The 22,354-nt window shown below is 42.1% G+C and overlaps 1 protein-coding gene across 2 annotated transcripts; it reads left to right on the top strand.

Annotated features, from left to right (window-relative positions):
* The first annotated feature begins 69 nt into the window (after window positions 1-69).
* LOC126385424 (tubulin-specific chaperone cofactor E-like protein) lies at window positions 70-22,009 on the top strand. 2 transcript variants are annotated; one of them, XM_050037142.1, is made up of 8 exons: window positions 70-139; window positions 4,791-4,933; window positions 5,101-5,240; window positions 7,022-7,203; window positions 9,799-10,055; window positions 10,178-10,304; window positions 10,417-10,533; window positions 17,158-22,009. In XM_050037142.1, the coding sequence occupies exons 2-8, from the start codon at window positions 4,801-4,803 to the stop codon at window positions 17,501-17,503; spliced, it is 1,302 nt and encodes a 433-aa protein (XP_049893099.1). In that variant the 5' UTR covers window positions 70-139; window positions 4,791-4,800; the 3' UTR covers window positions 17,504-22,009. The 2 variants fall into 2 exon arrangements, with proteins under 2 accessions (XP_049893099.1, XP_049893090.1); XM_050037133.1 differs by lacking the exon at window positions 70-139 and adding an exon at window positions 589-740.
* Window positions 22,010-22,354: the final 345 nt, after the last annotated feature.

Below are 22,354 nucleotides of genomic sequence, written 5' to 3'. Positions count from 1 at the left end.
ATAATATACATTGAGGAAGACGGGAAAAAAACCTAAACATTTAAACAACGTCACTTCCGGAGAAGTAGGCGTGTCTTAAACTGTCAACTAACCGAAGAACAACAAACACAAACACAACATCGAGGGGGTTCCGGGGACGGTGAGTGCAATGGTCTCCAAATATACCCATTACAAAATGCAATATGGATACTAACATGGGGCGTTAGACCGTCGAGACATTAGCACGACTCCATTTTAACAGCCACTTAAATCAAAACACCTTTTACGATGTGACGGTAAAGGTGAAGGTAGCTAAGTTACACTGGCACCTCAAACACTGACACTGCCATGTAATTGTGCAGCGGTTAAATATATAAATGTACCGACCGTTACTTTAAAAATGTTGACCTTCAAATCAACATTTTGGCCATTTGTTTTTGCACGAGCGACATCAGGCAGCCAGGCCTCGGTCGTAACCAGCCGCCCCCCCCCCCCCAAACGTGCCGTGCTTATCTCGCTTGAAGGATGTTTCACCAAACCCCGTTGACAAACCTGTTAGTTCAATGTAGCGTCGCCTGTTACTAAGCTTATGTAATAGATACAGTCTTACTTTCGGGTTATTTTTAATCGTTGTGGGTCGCCATTCAATTCGGCATCAGTAAAACCTTACTTGCTACTTCCTGTTAAACTGTATCTTGAAATTGTTTTAGTATTGTTGCCACTAACTGCACCGCGGAGGGCAGCAGCGAGTAGTTTTAAAGGTGAGCTTTTACACAGAAAAATAATTTGGTGCTTGTTAGGTGTGCCGATTTGAAGAAAAGCTAAAGTAACATTTCAGTCTGTCATTTTATATGAAAAACCCCCAGGGTGAGAGACTTAACATTAAATGATAAGGTTTAAATGGGATGTGTTTCTCTGTATAATACTGTTAGCTTTGTCTGGCGTATGTTTATCAAACCTTCTTGAAAGCGTCTGTATTGTCTTTCTCGGCCCTGCCAGGAAACCAGCTGTCACTCTACCTTTCTTTGTCAGTTTTATAATGCAGGTTCATCCCTTTTTATGTGGTGCAACGTCTGCCTTCCTGTATTCTCTCCATTCATGCACCATCAGGGACTCTTCTCTACTTATCAGAGGAGAGGGTGGCTGGGGTGTGACTTCGTTTTGTGATTATGTCCCTCACCAAAGCTAAGAATATTCTTCCTTGGGCCTCCCTGAGTGACTTGGCAGAAAATGCACGACCCTCACCCCACCATAAATTAGTTACAAGATTTTTAAACTTAACCTTTGATGTTTGAAAGTTGAAATGGGTTGAAGTTGGAAACGAAATCCTGGAGTTGAAAAAAAGCCCTAGTTTTTCACTCTACGCTGGTTAGTAAGTCCACTTTTTTTTTTTTTTCACGAATCACAATATGTCAGGGTATTTTTGCGATAACAATATTACATCATGATATGACAAATAAGTTTTAAAAAAAAGTGTATTACTAATGTAAGAAAATAAAATTGCAGCAAAATAAGTGATATAGTTTTACAGTTTGCTTCAAATATTAAGTAAAAACTAAAATGATCTCTTATTTCTTTAGTTTGTGAACAACAACAGTAACTCAGAGTGAGATTCAGATTCTGTTACAATATTAATAGTTCAACTAAATAAAATCTACCACAAATTACATATTTAAACAGCTCCCAAATACAAAAAATATCCCCTGGGATCTAAATCAACAGGGGATTTTCTTCTGTTAGTAAAATCCACCTGGACCTTTATGCTCTGCCATTTCTCCTCTAATCATCACGCTGTAACCTGTGACAGGCTCTTATGATACCACAACTATCACACATTCACATATATGGAGTTTTTTGTTGAGCTGCAAGCGTCACGTAGGTTTACATTACCAAAGGTTTATGACAAAATCACTTGACGACACCGACTCCCGTGTGCGCACGGTGAGAGAGGAGAGGGAGAGACGCTGTGCTGCTGCCAGAGGAGCCGCTGAATGAGTTCCCTCTTTATGTTAAATTTGGAACTATTAATATCCCGCACCTTATGTGCAGGTATTGAGAGTTATGATTATATATATATTATGATTTGACAAATAAGTAAGATGTGAGATACCACTATTGCTGTTGATGTTCAGTTGTCCTACGTTCTTTTTCGGACATTAAAGTGGTTCAAGTTATTTATATTTATAGTTCTGGCTATGATAAGAAAATATGCTGTGTTTTCTGTGGTAAAACACATACAAAATATAGATATTTAAATTTGCATGCCTCTTCCCTAAAACAAAATAAAAAACACAAGTCACTCCCCAGTGCTTAAAGAAGTATTTGACATGTCTCCATCTTCTCGCACCACCCCCTCCGCCCTCATTAATGACGAACAGTCCCTAAAGCTTTCAGACATTTTATATGTGCATGAGTGTAAAAGAGTTTTCTCTGGTTCCCAAACTCAGTTGAGCTCTTTTTATAGATGCTCTTCTTCTTCTTGTTTCATCAAAGTTGTCATCAGCGTTTTCTCTCAGTGGCAGAGGAGTTATGCGATCTGACGTGTAGCTGAAAACAGGCTTTCCTTTGGTCTCTGCCACATCAGAGGTCTGAATCTGGGGATCTGTGAAACGAGAAACTATCTATGACAGAAACATCAGACAGAGTCCGGACGCAGCGCTCAGTCATTTTGCGACCGCACCACCTCAGGTCGGCCGAGTTTAAGATGATCAGACCCCGCTTGTCTGAAAGCGATAGGGCTGATCAGGGTTGAGGAGAGGGCGTGAGTCCTGGGCTAACCAGGGGGTACACAAGGTCGAGGTTGTATGCTTTGTTATGAGTGATGTTATCACATCATATGTTAATCATATTACTACAAATACAGAAAACTTTCTCAGCCTGCTAATTGATAAATACAACATGGATTAAATCAGGGAACTTGACATTCCCCTGTGCTGCTATGTCTACTGCAGGGCTGCAGTACGTTTTATGGTTGCCAGGCTGGCTATCAGCTATCAGCTGTTAGTTGCCAAAGTTGACAGGATGGTTTCTGTATTTTAATTATTTATAGTTGGAGTGATAATAGTCTTGTGTTTTCTATGCCCCACACCTTAAAGGAAAACTATCAGCTACCAAGAATTATCAATAAGTATACAAGTATAGTGTGGTTTTAGAGTTAGGGCTGCAGCTGATCATATTGATTTTAAGGTCAGTAAATGTGTTGATCAGTTGTTTAGGTCATTAAATGTCAACAAATTCAGAAAAATATGTCTTTAGATTGCTTCTTTTATCCAGCTAACTGTACAAAACTCAAAGATTTTTATGCAACAATAACATAAAAATACAGAAAAGCAGCAAATCCACACTTTGGAAAAGCTACATTTAAGCTTTTTTACTTAAAACAGTAACAATCAGATCGATTATCAGAATGATTAATAGTTAATTTCAATTAATCAACTGATGGGTTAGTTTGCTAATTGTTTCAGCACTACACAAAATGACTTTAGGCAGGAACAGGTGGTTCAGCCTCACCAAGAGGAAGACTGGAGTCAGCCGAGCACCTGCTCCTGTCAGTGCTGCTCTGCCTCTCACGTTTCTGCTTCTGTCTCTTTGAGGTTATTCTGTGATGTTGATGGGATATTTTTAGACCTTTTTATGCGACACATACTCAGAGGAAAAATGGCTGCCAACAGGAGCAACAAGAACAAGTGAAATAGTTTGAGATAAGGCAAAGCAATATATCATTATCATGATGATTTGAGATTACTAAGATGAGATGTCATCTTAGATTTTGGATATCTTAATATTGTAAGTGTTGTTTTTTACCTGGTTTTAAAGGCTGCCTTACCTCTCCAGACTGTCCGAGCTCTTCTGTTATTTGCCCTTACCCACCTAGTCAGACAGACAACACTAAACTTGTACCCCATACATCAAATTTGTATGTGCAGCTCATTTAAATGTGCACCCAAAAACAGTATTCAAAATGTTTTATTTTAGTTGTTATTTTACAGGCCTGTGAAATGCAAGTGAAATTGAGAGTTGTTCAAATGAAAGGCTTCCTTATTACCCTGAAGGTGCACTTAAGCCCAGTGAAGGTGCCAAATATCCTACAGAGTTGAACTGGTCCCACTGCCTCCACAGTCACTGACCATACAACTGGTTTTTCATGTTTTAAAAACTACAAATGTGTACGTAAACATTTTCACAGTATGATGAGTTTGTGTGTGCTTAGATCGGGGGTGGCAACCTGCAACTTTGGAGCTGCACGCAGCTCTTTGGACCCTCTCCATTAGCTCCCTGTGGCTTTGACCTGAAGTTATTTTTTTAACATTCAGATTTTCCTTTTCATTGTTTTTGGCCTAGAGTGATTATTGCATTGTGTAACTGTAAAATTGTGTAGCCTATACATCAAATTAAGAAATGTTTTAACATTTCATCAACCAAAACATGCATCATATCTACGACCTGGTTCCTGTTCCTCTAAATTTTGCTGAACTTCAGTATGCCACATGTATGCCATGTGGGGCTGTCGACATGCAAAGTTCCTTGTTGCAGCCTCATATCTGTAGACAGTGACAGTCCCATTGAACTTAAGTTTCCAGTTTGTGTGATGTTTACTACTGGGTGAGTCCCACAGACAGGGCAGGATGTCAGAATACTAGTTTGTCTTTTCGTGGGTTTTGTTGACAATAACAACAGACAGTATGTAGCGCCACCAGTCGTCTTCTTCAAACACTGACCCAGGGTGTCAAAGGCTCCAAAGCCAAACAAATTAACTGACTGTGTTGTTTGCACCCTCTTTTTCTTTGTTTCTCCCTCGGCTACCGGCTCAGGGCTGGGACCATGGAGCCGTCCTCTGATGAAGAGGAGGTGCGCACCTTCATCCAAGTCCTCAGTGAGAAATACAACCCAGAGAATTTCCCCTATGGACAGGGAGTCATGGTAATGCCCAGCCCCCCAGGATCCCCTGTCAAAGGTGAGAGGTGATACTGACACATGACACCAGTATATCGATCGTGCTAAGTGAGCACTTGCATCATCATTACATTTTCATCTCAGAACAAGAGAACATGAACATGTCAACCTCCTGAATGTCTTAAAAGCGGAGTTAAGTTAACTTGACTAATTAACGTGTGTTTGCAGATCGCCTGTTCTTGCCCAGCATACTGGTTCTTAGTGACTCTGGAATCAGTAAATCTGGGGATAGGTCAGATATTGCAGCTTTCTGTGGCCACGTGGTCGAGCTGGACCTGTCCCACAATCAACTTAACGACTGGGCAGAGGTGGGTGTCCTTTAAAGACTTTCTGCTTAGTAATACAGTTTAATATCTTCAAAAAGTGGAGCCAAGCCAGAGACAGTTATCTCATGGGTCTCTTTTTTTGTTTGTTTGTGCTGACCACAACTGGCTCAGTTATTAAACAAGACACCATTAGTTGTGACAGACATGTTTGGGACAGTGTCGCACTCTAACATTATTGATGTTAGTAGTTGTACTTGTGGTTCTCCTGCAGACAAGTTACAATACCTGCAGTGAGATGAGTCTGTGTAAGCTTTGAAGGAATCATTTGGATCTTTTAAAGAAGGGTTGTATGAGGTATTTATACATATGGTAAATGGCAGTCGGCACGCCCCCAGTTTGGAGAAGCAGGCTAGAGTCCTACGTGAGAGCTAGGCAATGTACTGCTGTGGAGGAGTCAGCAACAAAATGTATTTTCGCCGCCTAAACAAATCAATACCAGTGTAATACTTTGACTGTTTTCACTGCTTCATCTTGTTATCAGACAGTGATTTCTGACAAGGAACTGAAGCCCTTTCACCGCTATCTTCAAAGCCAGACTCCATTGAGAAAAACACTGATTTAATATCGCTGAACACAGCAACTGCTGGTCAAACACTACCTCCATCAGTTAGTTTGTTGATGTTATTGTGCGACTTTGGCATTTATAGAGGTTAGTTTGGATTCAACAATAACACAAACTAAGTAACTGATCAAAGCAGCAGTAGACAACAGCTCCTGATATCAGCGAGCCAAAATTATTGTTTTGTCAATGGAGTCTGGTGGCTTTGGACGAGAGCATAAATGGGGAACTGAAGCTGTTAACGTCTTCCCCGTCGGAAAGGGTTGTCTGACATAAAGGTCTGACATAAGCAGTGAAAATACTCTCACTATAGCGTACACTTAAACTGTAGATTTTTATACCTCCGCGCCAGTTATAGCCATGGCCAGAGGCAGTATGTTTTCGGGTTATCCGTACTTGTGTAGGTACATCTCATTCTTGTGAACTTTGGTTCACACTTTGGTAATGTTTTTAAATTTGGCTTAAATGTTCACTTGGATGCAGTGGTGAATTGATTAGAATTTGGTGGTCAAAGATCAAGGTCACTGTGACCTTGCATCCGTCTTATTCTCCTGAACACAGTTTCTCAAAAAGGCTTTCAGCGAGTTTCCTCAAATTTGGCACAAACATTCACTTTGACTCAAGAACACTTGTCTTTAGTGTCGACCTTGAAACTGTGCTGATTGTACAGACCTTCTGTACTGCCAGTGGGTAAAATGTGTGTGAAGCATCCACGTTTTCACAGACAGAGATGTAAACAGTAATTGCAACTTGACTCGTTCGCAGAGGCATACAACCTCAAAGTGTAATCTCTAGTTTTGGGTGGCTATAATATGTTTTGCTGCTGCAGCTGTTCACAGTAGGACATTGCTTCTTTAAACTGGTTGTGTGCTGACTGACATCAACTATGTATCTGTAATTTGGCACTTGAGAATACAACACCAAATAAAACCCTGTGAGTAGTCGTGATAATTAAGAAACCGTGATGATCAGATCAGGTGAGCAGAACATCATATTGGATGTTACCAACTGAAGAAAAAAGATCAGATCATCTGTATCGTATCAGGTCACATTGCCAGAGTTGTACACCATTGATACGTGAACCTACACCAGTGTCTATCGCACAAATGTGTTAGTTTAAAAATAGTTTCAATAAGTGAATAACAAAACCAGAGTTACAAGTATTGTATTTAATGTCTGTCTATTGATGCTTGTGGGTTGCCAGATCTCTTCCATTGTCTCCAGCATCCCTCAGCTGGACTTCCTCAATCTGAGCATGAACCCTCTGAGCGGCGTGTCGCTGGAGCCCAGCATGGCTGGGGTGTTCTCCAGGATCCGACAGCTTGTCCTCATTAACACACAGATCAGCTGGGACACTGTCCACACACTCACACGACACACACCAGAGTAAGTGATGAAACAGAGATGTTGCCTGTGGTCGTGCTGTCAATGGAATGACTGTACAATGAAGTACAGTAAGGGAAGTCCTCTATACACAGCTGATGTTTTTCCTTTGTTATTTAAAAAGTTGTGTGTATTCTACCACGGTAAGCATGTCAAAGATGGTGATACAAAGTCACTGGAAGCAACATGAATGTGCAGAATACTTTTTGACGCTGGGAGCAGGTGAGACAGATTGTTCACTGAACTGATAAAAAGCTTAAAGGATAAAGCGAGGAATATTCCTATTTCTTACTGTCAACAAATCCTATGAAAAGACCAAAGCCATCATTATTGTTGGTGTATCCACAAAAAAACGCTGCAAGTTTTTTGAGTTAGTCCCACATACACCCCCCTGCTGCTGTAAATACTCACTACAGCCCCAAACGTGTATTAATCCGCACCTGAAAATAGTCCCCAACAAATGCACAGTGAACTGCTGTTTAAGTAAAGTTTGCTGAAACCTGCAGTGCCGAGCTGTTGTAGGAAATTACTTTTGAAAATATTGATTTGTGGCCTGTTCTTAGAGATTAACATTTTCATCATGAGCCAGTGGGCTTGGGGCTGAGTGTCAGAAACCTCTTTTACACAAGGCGGTAATGTTTCACCATTATTCTGCCTCGTCTTCCATATAAAAGGTACAACACGTGTTGTGGCAATTTTTAGCCAATCTGCTTGGGAGTCAGCAATCAAGACTGAATAGCTTTGTGCACGAGAGTTTATTCTCTATAGAGAAGGCGCAACCTCAGGCTCAGAGCTCAGAGGTTGTGCCCAGAACAGTGAATACAGGGCATCTTTATATCTACACTCAGACGACAAGAAGAAATCAATCGTAGCTTTCTTGGGCTTTCCTGATTTAATTATGTTTTCTGATTACATCAGAGGAACATACCTGTTGTAATCTATTATTTAACATGTTAGGTAATCGTCTGTATCTGTTAGACAGTCAATGGACGGTCTTTGAAGGTGAGATTATAGTGAAAGTAAATCTCTTGGATGATGTCAAGTAACAACAAACTTACAAACACGTAGGAAAAATGAAACAGTATAAACATATGCATGAAGAAGACATGCACCATTGCGATGGATTCAGAGTTTGCAGTGACGCCAATTATGTTCCGCCTCGTTAGTTCACCGCACGGACCATTTAACCTGGCAACAACTGCAGCTGGCTCAAACGTGATTGGTCAATATCACGCAGACTACAAACAGCCTACAATCGGAAACAGGGCTCTTCCGCTTTTCTTCCGGAGGCAAGATCTCCGGGGTTTGCCTACAGACTCTACATTCACTGAATGTAGAGTCTGTATATAGAGACTATTCAAAAGTTAACCATTTAAATAACATCTAAAATGAATAAATTGCCTCTGAAATGTGGGGCACATTGAACCTTGCGGATTATCTGACAGAAATGATAGCAATTCACTTTAAAGTTAATAAAACAACATCTAAATTATAATTGAATTTCAGCTGAGATGAGAGGCATTTTGCTCCGTGCAGTATGAATGTAAAACTGCACATTATCTGACAACAACTCATTTAAAGTTAACAAATAATATAACATCTCAATAAAGATTAATTGCTGCTGAATTCATTTTCTAGATCAAAGTACTGCCAAACCACGCTGGTTTTGTGTTGTTTTAAAACTCCAGTCTACTCAAGCATTACCGTGGGGAGGGGGACTGCTGTCTGATGGCTCTGTAGCACCCACTAGTGGCAGGCATCTGCATGACAGTCAAGCGGCATTGTACATTAATAAACACTAATAGGTTTAACCGACTAATATTTCTGGTGCCGACTAGCGAGGGAGCTGACGTTTAATCGTTTAGATGACTAATCATGCGCATCCCTAGTGTTGACCAATGTGAACAGTTTTGAGAAATATGCTAACACATTGAATCTGCTTCAATGATATGGCTGATGTTACTCTATAGACAAATACAAACAAAAAGGTCGCCATGGGAGGTATTAACTGCACTGAAATGGTGTCTGTATAAACAAGACGGCCGGCAGGACGGGACCATGATCGGTATGGATGTGACGTTTCTGTGACGTGTTAGACGTGCCTGATTTCGATTTAAAAAGTAGCCGTTTGCAGTTAGCGGCAAACTCAAAGAACAGTGGTCAACAATGTCGGCGACTTGGGAAAACAATGAGGTCTGGGAGCTCCTTACCCTTCACGTAGAGGACGAGATCAGCCACCATATAACAGGGATGGTAAATGACTGTTATTTCCATGTTATGCCCTTGTTGTTAATAAAGTTGTTTTATGTCACACAAGAGGTCAAAGCTGTCACACCCATCATGCCTCTTTTGATTCCGCAATGCTGGCATGCAGTCTGTAATCACACTCTGAAGTGTAATGATGCAGCTTTCGTTTGGTTCTGTGTAAAAATGAAAAGGAGTCATAAAGAAGGGACTTAATAGCAGCAATAGCGCAATCTCTGTCTAAAAAGAACAGTAAGCTCATAGTAAGCACAACAAGTTTATCAGCCTGAACAATGTTTTATTGTTGTCTGCATTTATGTTTCTCAAACTTCACCCATTCCCCTCATCATCCAGGCTGGAGGAGCTTTTCCTGTGCCTGAACGGCTACAACACTGTGTCACTATCCCAGACGTCCTGTCCGTCACTCCGCCTGCTGCAGATCACAGACAACCAGCTGCATGAATGGGCAGAAGTGAGGAAGTTTGGGCAGATGTACCCGAGTCTGAGCACACTGGTTCTGGCCAAAAACAGCGTGGACTCTGTTGATGACACTCAGGAAACACTGCAGCGACTCTTCCCCAACCTGCGCTGCATCAACCTCAACAACTCAGGTCTGAGAGGGATGAAAGGGATGTGCACATGTTTCATCCATCATGTTCAATATTCAGTGCTTCAGTGGTGTTAGGTAAATATTCTCTACGGCCCTGTAACTCTGTGATGTGATGTCATTCAGGGCTTAGTAAATGGGAGGACATTGAAAGGCTGAACTTCTTCCCTAAGCTGCAAGAAGTCAAAGCAATGGGGATTCCTCTTCTAGAGCCTTACTCCACCCATGAGAGACGTTGCCTTCTTTTAGCACAGTGAGTCTGAACTTACACACACACATCAAATCCTTATCACCATACATATGCAGTACAGCATGCTCTTTTAATTCCTCTCTAATCTCCATACTCCAAATGTCCCTGCCTGCAGGCTGCCGTCTGTAGTGGTGTTGAATGGGAGCGCAGTGTCTCGTGGGGAGAGAGAGGATGCCGAGAGGCTTTTCATCCGGTACCACCAGGACAGGCCAGAACATAAGCTCCCTGAGAGGTACTGAGACGCACAGTATTACACTTTCACTTTACTTTACCGATGGCTGATGTGGTTTGGGTGTGACTTCCTGTTAACATAGAAAAAGATTATCTTTCATCTCCATCATCAGTTAGTTACACACACTACAATGCAGTATTAAGGTGTGGCTAAGCTTCATAATATAAAATAATTTTATGCTGGGAAGACATCCGTCTGACAATACACTGATCAGCAAAAACATTAAAACCCTTGGTGGGTGAAGTGAATAACATTGATTATCTTGTTACTGTGCAATGTTCTGCTGGGAAACCTTTGGGTCCTGGCATTCATGTGGATGCTACTTGACGTGCTCCACCCACCCGAACACTGTTGCAGACAAGATAAACCCCCCCATGGCAACAGCACTTGTATGGCAGTGGCCCCCCAGCAGGACAATCACATACATCACAAGAACTGCTCAGGCATGACCATAGGAATGGGACAAAGAGCTCAAGGCGTCGACCTGGCCTCCAAATACCCCAGATCCCAACCTGATCAAACATATGAGGGACATGCTAGTACCCCAGAGGTACCCCCGATCCACCGTGGGTCCTCCTTGGACTGGACTTGGCTCTGATCTGTCAAGGCATGAACACAGGACCTCTGGGGGATGTCCTATAGTGTTTTGTACCAGGGCAATAGCTTCAGATCTTTTGAGTCCTGTAGGTTGTGAGGTGGGGAACCAGCATGTCCCACAGATGTTTGGTCAGATGGGGATCTGGGGAATTTGGAGGCCAGGTTGATGCCTTGAGCTCTTTGTCACGTTCCTCGGACAACTCCTGAGCAGTTTATGTTATCTGGTATGGCGCATTGTCCTGCTGGAAGGCCACAGCTACTGGGGAGTGCGTTGCCATAATGGGTGGTGCCTGGTCTGCACTGGTTTTTAGGTGGGTGGAGCATGTCAGGTGTTAATTGTGTCCCCAAATAAAATGATTGTCACCATTTGTCTTATCCAGTAAGTCTGCTTATCTCACTTAAGTCCCTTTTACTGCAGCAAACTGTATCTTTATTATTCAACAGTATTCAAAATCTAAGGCGATATCTAGCTTCATATCACAACATCAATATAACATCAATAATTTTCCCAGCCCTATTTTCCTTTTAAAGCAAGATAAAAAGGCGAGTCATTAGATGTTGTTATTTACAACTTGGCTTTCATTTTGGATGTTAGAATAAACTTTATGCATTCACTGCCCCTGAGACATGGACCTTTTGTGTGTATTTATATATACCAGGTCATTAATGCCATGATTCGGGTGACTTTAGTGGGCTTGAGTTGTTTTCATAGCTCATGTCGATCGGGAGCCTTAACATGTAGCACCAGGTGTCAACACTTTGAGGGCTTGTACCTCTGTGAACACCTGTAATGTTGTAACAACAGCAACACTCTTTGTCCTCGACACATTTACAATATGTGATATAATATTTGGAAATCCCTCCAGAGGGGCCGACATCGGGCAAATAATTGCCAGCGCTCTTCTCCGACTGCATTCCACTTAACCTGGGCAGAATGTTGGAGGGATTTGTGAAGGAAGGTGTAGTCTCTGACTGGGGGAAACTAACCTTTGGGAGACAATGCCACCAGTCTCTCCCTGCTCAATGAGTCCTTTGTGCTGGGAATTCTCTGATTGGAAAAGTGATACAGAAGGTAGCAGGTTGATTTTTTTTTTTTATGTATACACCTTCTCTGTCAACCTCAAACCTTAAGTTGAGAGATTGATTTGTTTTCTGAAGTCACTTGAACTGAACTGGATCTCCTGGCTCTTTTGCGTGTGAAGATCCAAGATGTATTTGATCATTATGCTGTGCATAGGGGTGTAAATCACAAGTTTAATCTCAAATCTATATTATATTGATTCTTTGGACAATGATACAAAGTCTGCCACGATACGATTTCGATTAATTCAGGGTCCTGCAATTGACATGAGACTATATTATCTGGCCTTTTATCAGAATCATTTACATTCGTATCAACCCACCAAAAGCAACTACACTGAGCTCTTCCAGATGTCTAAATAAAAAATCATCTCATCTTTTACTTGATAGGACAGACCTGGTATTTAAGTTTCACTGAAGTGCTGTCTCGATGGGATTGCATATTTCAGCTCCAGAGTATGCAGTAGTCCATGAAAACATCTTCTCTACAACACTGTAACACGCCATGTCCTTGGAAACGAAATGAAATTAAAAACTTTTGGCATAATTTTATTCATATTTTTTCCGTAGAAGATGAAGTGAAGCACAACATGAATGTGAAAGTATTACTCTGTTGATTTAAATGTAAAGTGCAATAGATAAATCATTTTGGCCCTAAAAACAATAAATAATCATAATCTCAGTAACAAAGAAAGTAATCTTTTGGCTGTAATTGTGCAGCCCTACTCTGCTTGGCACTACATACATACTTCCTACCTTAATACTCACCCACAGTGCTTGAATACGAAGATAATTTGTCCAAAAATATCTTTAATTTTGTTAAAAAATAATCTTAAAATGCATTGAAGTGTCTTATACCTGTACACCCCGTGCTGTGCATATTTTAAACCATGTCACATGTCCATCATACTTTGCCACAAACCATCCAAAGGCCTTCAGAGACCAGTCCCCATGTTCCTCTTCTCCTCCTGTTTGTAAACTGCCTCTATGCATTGGTGGTCTTGGTTTGGAGCCAGGTTCTCAGTGTAGGTCCAAGGTTAGGGATTACCATGACAGCATGTGGGTGTTATGGGGGTGTCGGACACGCTGGGTAAGCAGTGAACACACCGCTATCCCCTTTCCTCTCGGACAGGGCTGCGGCCTTGCTACCCCGAGAGATCAGAGCTCTGCAGGGTGGGTCACAGCCTCTCAGGTGAACACATCTGACACAGCCTGGCTTTGAGTAACTCAACTCAGTAGCTCAAACCATAAATCAGACTGATAGAGACTGATATACCTCAATAATCCATTTAGGACGTACAGAGAATGGTGGATAATCTGGGAAAGGGGTGGGGGTTGTGGGACTAGGAGACAGAAATATAAAGGAAGAAATGTGTTGGCTGGACAGGGAGGATTAGTTGCAAGGAAAGAGTGAAAGAGAGGACTGGGTTGAAAAAGTAATCTGAGAGTCGGAGTATCCAGTAGAATAAGTAGAGAGGGACTGAAAGGGGACTGGACTGGGAACAGTGGATATTGAGGGCCAGTCTGAGAGGGAAAAGGGGGAAATCAACATTTTAACTTTTGAAGCAGGTCATCTTTCAACTAGAGAAATGAGAGAATGAGGCAGGACGAAACACCGAAGGAGAAGTCAGTTAAGATCTGGGCTAGATAGTTCCTGTATCAGCTCCAAAACTTGTTATTCCCGCCACTACTTTACTGCCCATTACCGAAGAATGCTGGAAAAGACAATCGGAATGCTGACTTGTTATCACCTGCAGCATTATTTGCCCCATTATACTATGCTTACCACCTTAAATGAAGCCTTTTAGCTAAATGGCTTCTCTTAGAATGGCACTTTGTGCACTGTGGCATTAGAGGAGAATTCCCATAGTGGACCACAAGTTTTGGCCAGAAACCCCAGGCCAGGGGGAATGGCTTTGTGGGGGAGTTTTTGGGGGAGGGAAGGGAAATTGCTTTGATTGGCCCAGCTGTTACAGTAGCTTTGAAAGCACAGGCCTTTTCTCCTGGATTTTATTTAATCGTTCCTGGGTCCTTATCTCGAACACGCATTCCCCTGAGGTGGCTGAGAGCTTTCTCACGGCAAGCAAGAGGCAGAGAACGCAGTGTTTCTCTGCCTCTTAAACACACTCAAGGTCTCCGTTTACCTGTTTTTATGCCCATTTTTAATTTGCTTTTAAAATAACCTGCGTGGAAACATCAAGACTAAAAGGAAATAGCTGAAATTTAGCATGAAACAGTTTGGGCTGAGGTGGAGGAGTTGGCACATCGAAAAAGAGAAGAAGCAATAGTGGGTGATGGGAACAGATGTTTGTTTTGTTTTTTTTTGTTTTTTTTTATAAATAGACCTTGATATTCCCTCTGCTTCTTATATGGTAGACAAAAAAAATGATATCACTCACTGTTACAGGCCTCCACTTGGCCGGAAAGACCAGAAAGTATAAAAGATTGCATAACTGCAATGTCTCTGGATTGAGTCCAGACGGGGGCCCCTGTTGCATCTCACCCTCCTCTGCATTACCATAGGGACTGATAAAAAAGACCACAGGGTACATGTGGATCAAAATACACTTGCCAGCTCACTAATTAACATGTTGTGTCTTTCAGCCAAATTACATCGGGCACGGATGTGACGTGTCACATAGGCGGGGTAAAGTGAGATTTCTTATATGCTACACAGAATCTGTCTCGTATTGAGTTTTGTGTGGCGATAATAAGAGATGCAAGATATTGGATTTTTTTGCCGATATCAGATTTGCTGATATATAACAACTCATTTGGCCAATAATTATATCGATATATCCATTTCTTTACCCCACCTAAGTTTAGTGATCATCATCTTCTGTAGAGTTAACATCATATTATGCATGCATACTCTAATCATGATGGCCCACCAGTAGACGGAGACATGAAATGTTACTACTTACCAGCAGAGAAACAGAATGTAGTTTCTCGTGGCTGGTTTGCTCTGATTACCAGCTCGCTATCCCTGCAACACTGAGTACTGGTCAGTCAGTCTGGTCAGTCCTGCCCTGATCACACAGGACGCGTTTTAGATGTAAATGGACCTGCATTGCACCAGATAGCGCCTTTTTAGTCATCCGACCACTAAAGCGCTTTTTACACTACGAATCACATTAACCCATTCACACACACATTCATACACTGGTAGCCGAGGCTACCATACAAAGTGCCACCTGCTACTCAGTTTTTAACACACTGGCACACCAGTGGAAGCATCATCGGGACAGTATCTTGCTCAAGGATACTTCGACATGCAGACTGGAGGAGCCGGGGATCAAACCACTGATCTTCCGATTGGTGGACGACCCACTCTACCTCTGAGCCACAGCTGCAGCTTGTAATTGTTTTTAATGAGAATTAAGTCATAAATGCTATATCGAAGGCAACTGGACTTTCTTGCATTTGTTGAAGACGTTCCTCGACCAGCTGGTGGTACTCCCCTTGATCCACTGTCTTCTTTAGGGTCTTGTGTACCCACACAGATCTCCGTTTCCCTGTGCCCAACAAACTATTTGCTGACAGCCTCTCACCCTCAACCAGAGCTACAGCAAGTACCCTCTGCCTCAACATTTTAGGAACTAAATACTAATTACGCGTCCTGTGTGATCAGGGCTTCAGTCTCCCCATGTCCCCTGACCCCCCACGTCACACACTATGTGTCTACGTAGTCTCCTACAAGAGTTGCACCCTCACTCCTCTGTTGCATTTTTATGCCTCCACGTCCGGGATAGCTGTGGCAGGAGGCATTGTGTTTTTAGGTTGTCTAGCCGTCCGTCCATACATCTGTCCGTCTGTTTTTTGTGAATGGGATATCTCAAGAACGCCTTAAGAAAATTATTCAAATTTGGCACAAAGGTCCACTTAGACTCAACGAGGAACTGATTAGAATTTGGTGGTCATTGGGGCGTTGGTGGCTTAGTGGTAGAGCAGGCGCCCCATGTACAAGGCTGTTGCCGCAGCGGCCCGGGTTCGACTCCAGCCTGTGGCCCTTTGCTGCATGTCACTCCCCCTCTCTCTCTCTCTCTCTCTCCCCCCTTCACACTTGCCTATCCTGTCAAATAAAGGCTAAAAATACCCAAAAATATCTTTAAAAAAAGAAAAGAAAAAAAAGAATTTGGTGGTCATAGGTCAAGATCACTGTGACCTTCCATCAGTCTTTTCGTGAGCATGATATCTTAAGAAGGCTTCAAGGGAATTTCCTCAAATTTGGCACAGATGTCCACTCGTACTCAAGAATTAACTGATAATGATTTTGTGGTCGAAGATAAAAGTTCAAAGTCATCGTGACCTCACATACATCTTATTGGCCATAACTCAAGAATTCTTACTTCCTCCCGCTCCTTTTTGGACATGTAAATCAAATCATTATATTTTGTTTTCAGTTTTCATTCTTCCTTTACTAACATGTTTTTTTAATGTCTGTTTGTCATTGTATGACTATTTTGTTTATTTGCAACTTACATGTGGAAATAAACTGCTACTAACTAACCAACTAACTTGGTTTTGGTATGACTAAAATTTCACACAAATGTCTAAAAGGATAAAATGATGAAATGACAAAATTTTAGATCCAAAAGGTCGAAGGTCAACTTCACTGTGACATCATAACGTTCTGCAAAAACACTTTTCTGGCCATTCCTCAACATCATATCTCAGGAACAGAAGGGGAGACATTTGGTCAGATACTGAATAGGTGTCACTAATCTTGGGTGTCCACCTTGAGTCTGCCCTGATTTAATAGATCTGTGCTGCCAGGGGGGAAGATGTGTGTGAAGCATTCATGTTTTCACAGACATGGATGTAAACTGTAATTGCAACTTTAACATTTTTAAAATTTTCTTGAAAACTTACTTGTTTTTCAGTAATGTTTACAACAACAAAAAACAAACCCTTCAGTGATCTGACTTGAGCCCTGCTTTCTTCCAGGTACCACATTCTTGTATCCAAGTACGGTGAACTGGCCCCGCTGGCGGAGGTGGACCTGAGCCCCCGCAGCACCATGGTGGACATTCGCTGGGGCGACAGGGTGGAGGCCGTCAGCCTTCGTCTGGAGCAGACGGTGGGCGACCTGAAGAAACTCCTTCGAACTCTGCTGCAGCTGCCCACGAATGGCATCAGGCTCTTCTACATCAACCGAGAGATGTGTTCAGTCTTGGGACCAGAGGAGTTGAAGTTTGCCAGCCGGGCCCTCCATTCCTACAGCATCCGAGACGGGGATGAGATTCTAGTGGTGCCCAAAGTGAAAAGCCGCTGTAGCTCCTCAGAAGTTTGAGTCAGAGGGCTCTTTAGTTTGGGACATCAGAAATTATAGATGAACACTTACTGGATACTAAGCTTTGACTTGAGCCTTGTTTTTTGTTCAGACAAAAAAAAGAAAGGCAATATTTTACAGCCTTGAATGTAAAGATGTTTGCTGTCCACCATATTGAACAAACCTATACAATAGTTTATTTGCACATAGGAGTTCCACATTCACCAAGATTGTATCTTGAGTCGCACTTTTCTGTGATTTAGTTGCTTGACGTAAGACTGCAGTTTATGAAAAATATGCAAATCCGGACGTGGTGCAAAGAAAGAAAACAGCTGCCGCAATTACCAAGTGAATGCACAAATTGCACATTGGCTTTAAAAACTATTTTATAATTCGAGTGTTTGATTAGATTTGAGATTTTAGGATGAAAAACTTCAACCTGGCTTACACCATGCATGGGGCTTTTAAGTATTTTTTTGAGTACTGAAAAAAAATTGAAATTGGGTGACGATAAAAAATAGTTAAGATGGAAATTGGATTTCAGAAGTACCATCTGCTATGTGCGTACCTTTCACAGTTTCCAGAATGCCTTGTCTGGCTTTCCTGCACCGTAATCAGCAGCCCTTCGTGTTTTCTCCTCATTTTTCTGTTCATTTTCTGCGAGTAGAAGATAACTCTGAGGCGTGTTTCCTGTAAGCTGTGAACAGTGTCCTCAGGCAGCAGGGAACAGTGAAACATTTTATGCCTCGGAGAAGACAGTTGGGTGAAAATCATGCTGATTGAATCTACTCTTTAAAAGCCAAGACAGTGGCAAACAATGAACCTTGATCATGCAGAAATGATTGCAGCCAAGCTGAGTCATATGACTATTTTGTGCATATTGCCAATTGTTTGTGACCAGAGTACAGTCTATATTTGCATTACATACAAAAAACATTACATTTTATTTACATTTTCATGATCATGACAGGCTCAAAGGGGCTTCATTTCTTTTAACTTTTATCGAAGATTTGCCCATGAGAAGTTCTTTTCCAGGAACATGAGGAGTGTGTGCACAAGTAACAGATCTTTCCCCGTTTCTTCCTGTCACTCAGATCACTCTGTCTCCACATGACTCTTGATAGCAGTGAAGTGCCCTGGGATAACCCCCACCCCCCCGAGCTGAACTCACAAATGCAGTGTGTTGGGGGATAACACAGAGCACATGACTGCCACTCAGTCAAGACGCCCTGGCAGAAAGACGAGACAAGTCTGAGGTGAGCTCGGGTCTGGGACAGAAAAGAGGGAGCGTTAGCGCTCAAGTTACTGCAGGTCTTCTGGCCGTTCAGCCCGTGAATGGAGCAACTCTCTGTCCCCCTGCAGAGGCAGCTGAGAAACGTTGAGGCCCAGCCTGTATGGTAACCACACACCTGCTGCTGTGTCACGGACACTTCCGCTGCATTTAGGTTAGAATGGGTTCAACCAGCAGGTTCCTGACCCTCACCCATTTACCTCAGTCTCTCCTGACACTTCTAGAGGCTGTTGTTTCACAGGACGTGGGGTCGTGCAGTGGCTCACATTGGCATAGATTGTTTTCATAATCAAAGAATAGATGTAAAAACACAGTCCCACCTACCAGCAATTGACCTATCCTAAGTCCCGCCCACTTTAGTTGCTGTCGCTGAGTCAGACATTGATGAAAAGAAACATTGTGACACCGCTTCCATTCAGGCAGGTGCCGCAGTGTTTATTAGATAGTTTCATGGCGCCAGGCAGTATAGCTTTAACAAGACAACAGCAAGGACTACATTATGTGATTGACAGATTCACGATGGGATGCTAGACATTATCGATATCCAAATTAATAACACCAAAAGTTTCTTTGGGGCCGCACGAAACGTAGCCTTACAGAGATAATATGACCAAAGGAGCGTGAGCCTTTTCTTTTCTGGCTAACAATAAGTCATGCCATCTTAAAAATATGTCAGCAACCAAACTGTCTGCCCTTTTTCAAATCTCTTAAACATTACCATAGAAATTAGGAGGAAGGAAACCTGCCTGGAAAACGCAAGGTCAGGTGCTGGGTGCTACTTTTGTGCCAGCTTTCAAGAGCACGGCAGCAGGTTGCGTCTGATGTTACGAAGCAACCTTGACAAGCACCATATCACAGCCTGTTTATCTGAAATCCTGAGCGCAGAGCTGATCTTCCTCCAGGCACTCTTTGTGTGTAGGCCTATTGTTCATGGGACAGATGTAAAGCTCTGTTAGCTGTGGTTGGTTAGTCCTCGTCACATGACATGCAGTGTGCTCTGATGCATTCTAAAAGTCTCAGGGCGCAGCCATCTTGCCCAGAAAAATAGGTGCTCAGGAACATGTTCATGCTGCAACGGTGTTTCTTTAGCATTTGAGCGCACCTGCCGCACATCTACATTGAAAACAATAAATTTAAGGGTGCAAAAAGTTCGGCATGTGCACGGCCCCTGGTGATCTGACATTAGGCTAACTCCCTTGACAGCTATACGTTAGCCAGCTAGTTAACTAGTGTTTTGCTAACAGTAGCTCAGTTAAAATGTGTCTACGCAATGTATGTGTCCATCATGACACCAGTGTAATGTGTTTACAGGTCCCCCAGCCACATCTTTTACTCAGTTTTTTCCAACACTTTTAACAAGCACATAGTATAACGTTATCTAAGTATAACAGGAAAGAGGAAAGTTGACTGAAGTTCTATCGGGTACCAAGCCCGCTCAATTGTTATTGGATCACAGAGCAGAGAGGGGAGGGAGTTGGGAAGGGTCAGTTGACAGCCGTTTCCACTGTAGGCATGTAACAGCCCAAAACCCAGTACCTCTCACAACCTGAAATTTTAAGAACCTTGTCAGGTTTAGATATTATGTTTTACTTTGTGTTTGCCTCTGCCAGACCCCGAAAAATCTCTCCAGCCACTGATTCTAGCTCCCTCTGAATGGTTCCACTCCCCAAATACTAATGAGGGCCTGGAGACCTTATATTTTTATTGAGAGTTCTCAATTATCTTTCAAGTTGCAAGTACCTGCAACTTGTGTTTAGGATCTCCAGAGCAGTGCTGAAATTAATTTCCAGGAACTCGTACAGTGAGTAGTTGGAGAACATTGGAGGAAAAATCAGAATCTAGGCCGATCGTGACTGCACGTTGTGTTGTGTTTTGTCAAGTTCTTACAGTGGAAAAGGGATGTTAGAGTTTCCAATTAGCTGACTCGCATGTCTTTGGACAATAGGAGGAAATAGGAGCATTCAGAGGAACCCCTCTCAGACATGGGGAGAACTTGAAAACTCCACTTACAATCAGCCTCAGTAATCAGTGGAAGGATCTCTTTGCTGGAATGCTGCATTCATAGAAAGCTGGGGACATGGACTTGCCCTATAGTAACTTCTCATATAATGTACCACCAACCTGCTGGGTTGCTGGACGTGGGCTCCCTGTATGTAGATTTTGGTGAAGCTGAGTTTCAGAAGCTGACATAAACATCTTAAGAAACTGACACATCTTGAGAAACAGTTTTTTGGTGGCTAAGAAATGATGTTTCGGGAGGTCTGTGTAGCTTCATATGAAGAATCACTCTGGTTTCCTGCTGCTGTCCAAAGACAGGCAGGTCAGGCTGATGGTAGACTCTAAATAAAATTTGTTGTTGAAGTTTCCCTGACCTTTCTGCAGAGTAAATTAGGCCCAATATTTGCATTTGTTGATGAATACATATTGTTAAAAATAAGGAAGGCCTTCCACAAGCAAGACTTTTTTAAATATTGCAATTGAGTTCATGTTTTAGATCATGTCGGGTGAAGTGAGCTGCCACGATAAATAGTTTCAGTTGAGCACATTTCTACCAATTATAAGTGAAGCCTTGCATTACTGAAAGTGTGTGAAAATGTGTTGAGGTGCCATCGTCCTGTGGCAGCCGTAAAGTGCCGTCCGGACTGCTCCTCCGACACACAACTTACTTTGTGTAGTCGATAACTGGAGATCTCTTCTGGGTTTTTTCTGTCTTGACACATGCGTTTTACTATATTATGATTGTGTGGTTACATGGGAAGTAACGGGATGAGCATAAAGCATTTTGTTTCCAAAGTAATATTGTGGTAAGTCGGTGGTTTGCATGTTGTGATACTTCTTGATATGGTTGATTAAAAATGTGTATGAGATGTGACATTTCAGGGAAACTGTGTTGTTTTGTAATTTTAAAACTTTGAAAATATTATCTGTGCTTCAGTCATCCTAACTTTTATCCTTCAGTCATACCAAAAACAAAGATTATTAACAGATTTTAAAAAATCTTAAAGATAGTTGCTAATCTGCGATACAGTTTTACAGTTTGCCCTGTGCTGTTTAGTATATGGTGTTTAATTTATATCACGTTTGCTTTCTGTAGTTTCTCAAATGTTTATCTCGATATTCTAATGGTAATTCCTTGTTTTCTTTCTTGAGATCATGTTGCCATTTTAACTCCACCTGTACTGTGTAATGGTGCTCTCACTTCTCTCTAAGGAATAAATTATAATTATTTCAGTTTATTTCACTGGTACATTTTTATGCCTCCGCACTGGCGAAGACTGCGATTGAAGACATAACGTTTTCGGGGTCGTCCATACGTACATCCCATTCTCGCGAACATATTTCAAGAATGCCTCGAGGAAATTTCTTCAAAGTTGGCACAAACTTTCCCTCTGACTCAAGGATGAACTGATTAGATTTTGGAAGTCAAAGGTCAAGGTTGTTGTGACCTCAACTGTCTCATTCTCATGAACACGATATCTCAATATTGCTTGGAAGGAATTTCTTCAAATTTGGCACAAACGCACACCTGGACTCAACAATGAACTGATTTTGGTGGTCAAAGATGTGACCCCAGCATCCAT

The sequence above is a fragment of the Epinephelus moara genome, chromosome 3 (genome assembly GCF_006386435.1).
Source record: "Epinephelus moara isolate mb chromosome 3, YSFRI_EMoa_1.0, whole genome shotgun sequence".
Lineage (NCBI taxonomy): Eukaryota > Metazoa > Chordata > Actinopteri > Perciformes > Serranidae > Epinephelus > Epinephelus moara.
This window is presented reverse-complemented; position numbering and strand designations above follow the sequence as displayed.